The 3,647-nt window shown below is 42.2% G+C and overlaps 1 protein-coding gene across 1 annotated transcript; it reads right to left on the reverse strand.

Annotated features, from left to right (window-relative positions):
• Window positions 1-291: 291 nt before the first annotated feature.
• LOC124698998 (MOB kinase activator-like 1A) lies at window positions 292-3,120 on the reverse strand. The gene is made up of 7 exons (XM_047231378.1): window positions 3,022-3,120; window positions 2,794-2,842; window positions 1,968-2,076; window positions 1,750-1,843; window positions 1,480-1,613; window positions 1,217-1,380; window positions 292-565 (listed from the first exon to the last, which is right to left on the reverse strand). Exons 1-7 carry the CDS (start codon window positions 3,045-3,047, stop codon window positions 491-493), a joined length of 651 nt encoding a protein of 216 aa, XP_047087334.1. The 5' UTR covers window positions 3,048-3,120; the 3' UTR covers window positions 292-490.
• Between the last annotated feature and the right edge of the window lie 527 nt (window positions 3,121-3,647).

The following is a 3,647-nucleotide window of genomic DNA, read 5'->3' on the forward strand; positions in this document are numbered from 1 at the left end:
GCAAACTCATATTTTAAAATCTACTTTCTTGGTAACCTAACAAATTTGATCAAGTTAGCATTAGTTATATGTTATTATTATTAATGCACACGTCTAATAAACTGTGAGAGAGGGAGTACTAAGAAATGCCCTTTGAGATATCATTATTTTGGCTAGGACGTTTTGAGGAAACAACTGGAGTTCGACTAGTGTACTTGGAACAATCAAGAGAAACTCCATGGATAAAATGACAATCCATTGAAATGAACTGGAAACAACATCTGCTTCGGGGAATCGGAGCTCATCTGACAACATACACAAACAGCAGCTAACCTTAATCTACTTCCAAAATTTAGATGTAGGTAGTCCATGCAAGTCTAACATCATCTAGGAAACAGAAACGCAAATTCTGTGCATGCACCAGATGAGAAAACTAACTAAAAAGCAACAAAAACGATGTCTGCACTTTTGCATTATCATTTCTTGAAACATCGCACCCACTGCTTCTCTGCTAGCTTCCAAGTATTATGGGATCGATTAGCTCGCTGAGAGGTGCCAACTCTGACCTATCGATTAACTGGAATTCCTGCCAAAATACAGGTCCAACGATATATGAGTCATTATATGAATAAACCATATGTGGCACTGAATTGCAGCAAAATTTGCTCGAGAGTCCAAAAATCCAAAAATGTGATAATTGGAATAAACACTACCAATCAAGAAGAAACTACTGCATTTAAAAAAATTATTTGTTAGACTGATCCAGAAAGCGTCACAATTAATCATTAACCTTTGCAAAATGTTCTTATTAAGAATATAGGCAGGATGGCTTTGCATGCAAAATGATTGATCACAGCTTCTAAAGCAGTAAGTTAAAAAAAAAGGGAAAGGTATTTTATTATAGAATCATTGCACCGAACTACTACCAAAGTAAACTCACTTATTTTTCATTCCATGATAGGAGAGGTTGGTGCTAAAGGAAAACCATACTGGAAAGCTGAAGTACTGAAGTTCTTGGCTTCGGACTTCATAGGTCCAGGTGATCAGGTCAACAGATCAGAACTTATTTACTAGTTGATTTTGGACATTCTATGTGTTTATTCTGTTTTCCTTCTCCTTAGACGACACTTATCTTCTAATCAGTTGCTTACTTGTAAACGATATAGCACAAGAGAGGAATCATTTCCCAAAAAGTGCTCAGGAATGCAACTTTATCTAGATGAAGAAGGGGGTTTACCGATGTGAAAAGCATGAAGTGCTTGAAGCAAGTGTTGAGATGTGCTTCTTCCTCGAGTTTGATAATCATCTGAAAATGCGAGTGGTATATGTGCGCATACACCCTGAACAGGCGCTTGAAGATCGTCTTGATGACGTCGCAGAAGTTTGGAGGGAAGGGAGCCCCTGTTTGCAGCAGAGTTTTTGAACCAGAGCATATGATTAGACCTGAATTCTGAATCATTTTTTAGCACTCTACAATACATTAATAAAAATATAAATTACCTAGCTTTTGAGGGAAGATGGATTCTTCGTCGAGCTGGTTTTCGATCCATTCCATCAGGTACTCGACATACTTGGGCGCAGACACTTCAATAGGCTTTTTAATCTTGACACCATCCGCCCACCTATACTCGTACCTGTTTCAGGAACTCTTCTGGTTAATTACACAAAGTACAGTAACACATTCAAATACACAGATTACTATGTACTAAATCATGACACAAATAGTACATATTTACTATATCCACAGATGCCAAGATTGAAGAAATATACTTTGGTCCGGCTGCCATTTTCGGGCAGGTAGCTGGCGTGCAAAACTCCATGAGGGTGCCATACAGCAGGTTCACTTGATTGAAGAAGTCAACAGCTGGAGACAGAAATTCATCATAAAGACAAGCTAAGATTTTACAAATATATTGCAATACCGTCAGGCATCCGCTGCAACACCAAGCAACAACTGTTGAGCGCAAAGTGTGATTCAAAGAACTTACTGTTGACAGCAAGCCACTCGTTGAGATCCTCTCCAACTGGCAGGCGGACCACTTCTCGCAGGTTACCACTGCCAAGCGTGGCGTCGATGTGCCTCTTCAGCTTCATGGCCTGCGACCAAATGCGGTGATCGAGTTGGTAACTGAATTACATTGAACTTTGCTTTCCGAATTGAGCAATTGGATAACAAGTTAACAACAAACATGCAGGCAGCTATGTTCCAAAGCATTCATCTTCACCATAAGTTACTGACCCTCATCTAATTAAAATTCGCAATTTACATCCAGTCCCAGTGCTATTAATCCTACAGCTAGTGGCCATTAGAGCATCGGCGTTGCAACGAAAAATCCTACTTAGTTTCAGTTTGAGGTAGGGCTGCTAACCCGGTAGTAGAGAAGAAATGGTTAGCCAGATTCTGCAGTTTCAGTTTGAGGTTTTGGCTACCAGGGGTAGGTAGCGCAGATAAACCATAACAAATTCACAGCTATTGACCTCAAATTGTCTAGTGTAACACGGTACTAACATCAGGTGCAGTTCAGAGTAGCAAACTAGCACCAATTCATCAATCACCCTGTCATGCCGATTCTGCAGTTTGGTGAAAGGAAAAAAAAGATTATGCAATTGCTATCGTCCCTACATGATAAGAACACCTTTTTTTGTTCACAAACGGAAGGAGCGTCTACTCTACAAAAAAAAAAACCTGAGGAACAAGAGCGATCGTGTGTGAATTAATCTGCAAGCAGGTAATCTACCAGGGCATTGTTTCAAGCACCATGCATGATTCGCATATAACAGGACAAGCAATGAACAGGTAGGGCTCGTATGTACCTTGTCCCCCGCTGGAGCGCTCTTCTTGGGCCTGAATGTCCTCTGGTTCCTGCACAGGGAAATCATCAAATTGAAGCGAAGCGAGGAACACCAATGTTGGGAATTGGGATCACTAGACATCTATTGAATTGGCCAAGAGGCAATAAACAAATACGAGAAGACGAGGAAGAACGACAGCAGAGGAGACTCCAAGTAAAGAAATCAAAAACAAGTGTAATCAATCCTAACCTGCTGCCACGACCGAGGAAGTTCATCTTACGGCCGGCGACGCCGCGCGCCAGAGACGACGATGAGAAGCGCGACGGTGGGTGGATTCTGCAAGTTGGATCGACGGCGAACAGAGAGAGCTTCGGGAGTCGCCCAAGCCCATGTATATATACCTGACGTACGCAGCGAGAGAGAGAGGAGGGGCGACAGGCTGGCGGTGACGGAGAGAGGGAAGAAAACGAACCAAGCTGTGGCAAACTGGCTGGCTGGCGGCTTTGAGTGCGTGCGTACGTGCTGTGCGTGGGGATTTGATGGCTGTTATCCACTCGATCGCGCCCTGGCTTTGCTGTGCGTCGGCCGTTTCCGTTTACTACGGTTCTGCTTTGGTAGTACTGATTCAGCGACAGCTAGCAATACCCAGCCTTTCCATACAAGTAATCGCATGCTGTCCAAATCGCTGCTGGCCATCAATCCGCCGCTTCGTTAATTTTATTTGTTTCCATATTAAAGATAATTCCCTGCAGGAGAACCAAGTCACCACAGATACACACAACCCGATTACATCTAAGGCTTCAAAGAAAATAAAAATAAAAATCACACCCAAGGCATTAAGGAAAAAAGAAATTACATCCAAAGGCTCAAATGAA

The sequence above is a fragment of the Lolium rigidum genome, chromosome 3, assembly GCF_022539505.1.
Source record: "Lolium rigidum isolate FL_2022 chromosome 3, APGP_CSIRO_Lrig_0.1, whole genome shotgun sequence".
In the NCBI taxonomy this organism is placed as follows: domain Eukaryota; kingdom Viridiplantae; phylum Streptophyta; class Magnoliopsida; order Poales; family Poaceae; genus Lolium; species Lolium rigidum.

What these genes read in the sequence shown, in the direction of transcription:
- LOC124698998 (XM_047231378.1), bottom strand. Translation starts at nt 3,047, where the DNA reads ATGAACTTCCTCGGTCGTGGCAGCAG. An exon ending in AAAATGGCAGCCGGACCAAA is followed by an intron (nt 1,614 to 1,749) that starts GTATATTTCTTC and finishes TTCCTGAAACAG; the next exon opens with GTACGAGTATAGGTGGGCGG. An exon ending in CATCTTCCCTCAAAAGCTAG is followed by an intron (nt 1,381 to 1,479) that starts GTAATTTATATT and finishes TGCTGCAAACAG; the next exon opens with GGGCTCCCTTCCCTCCAAAC.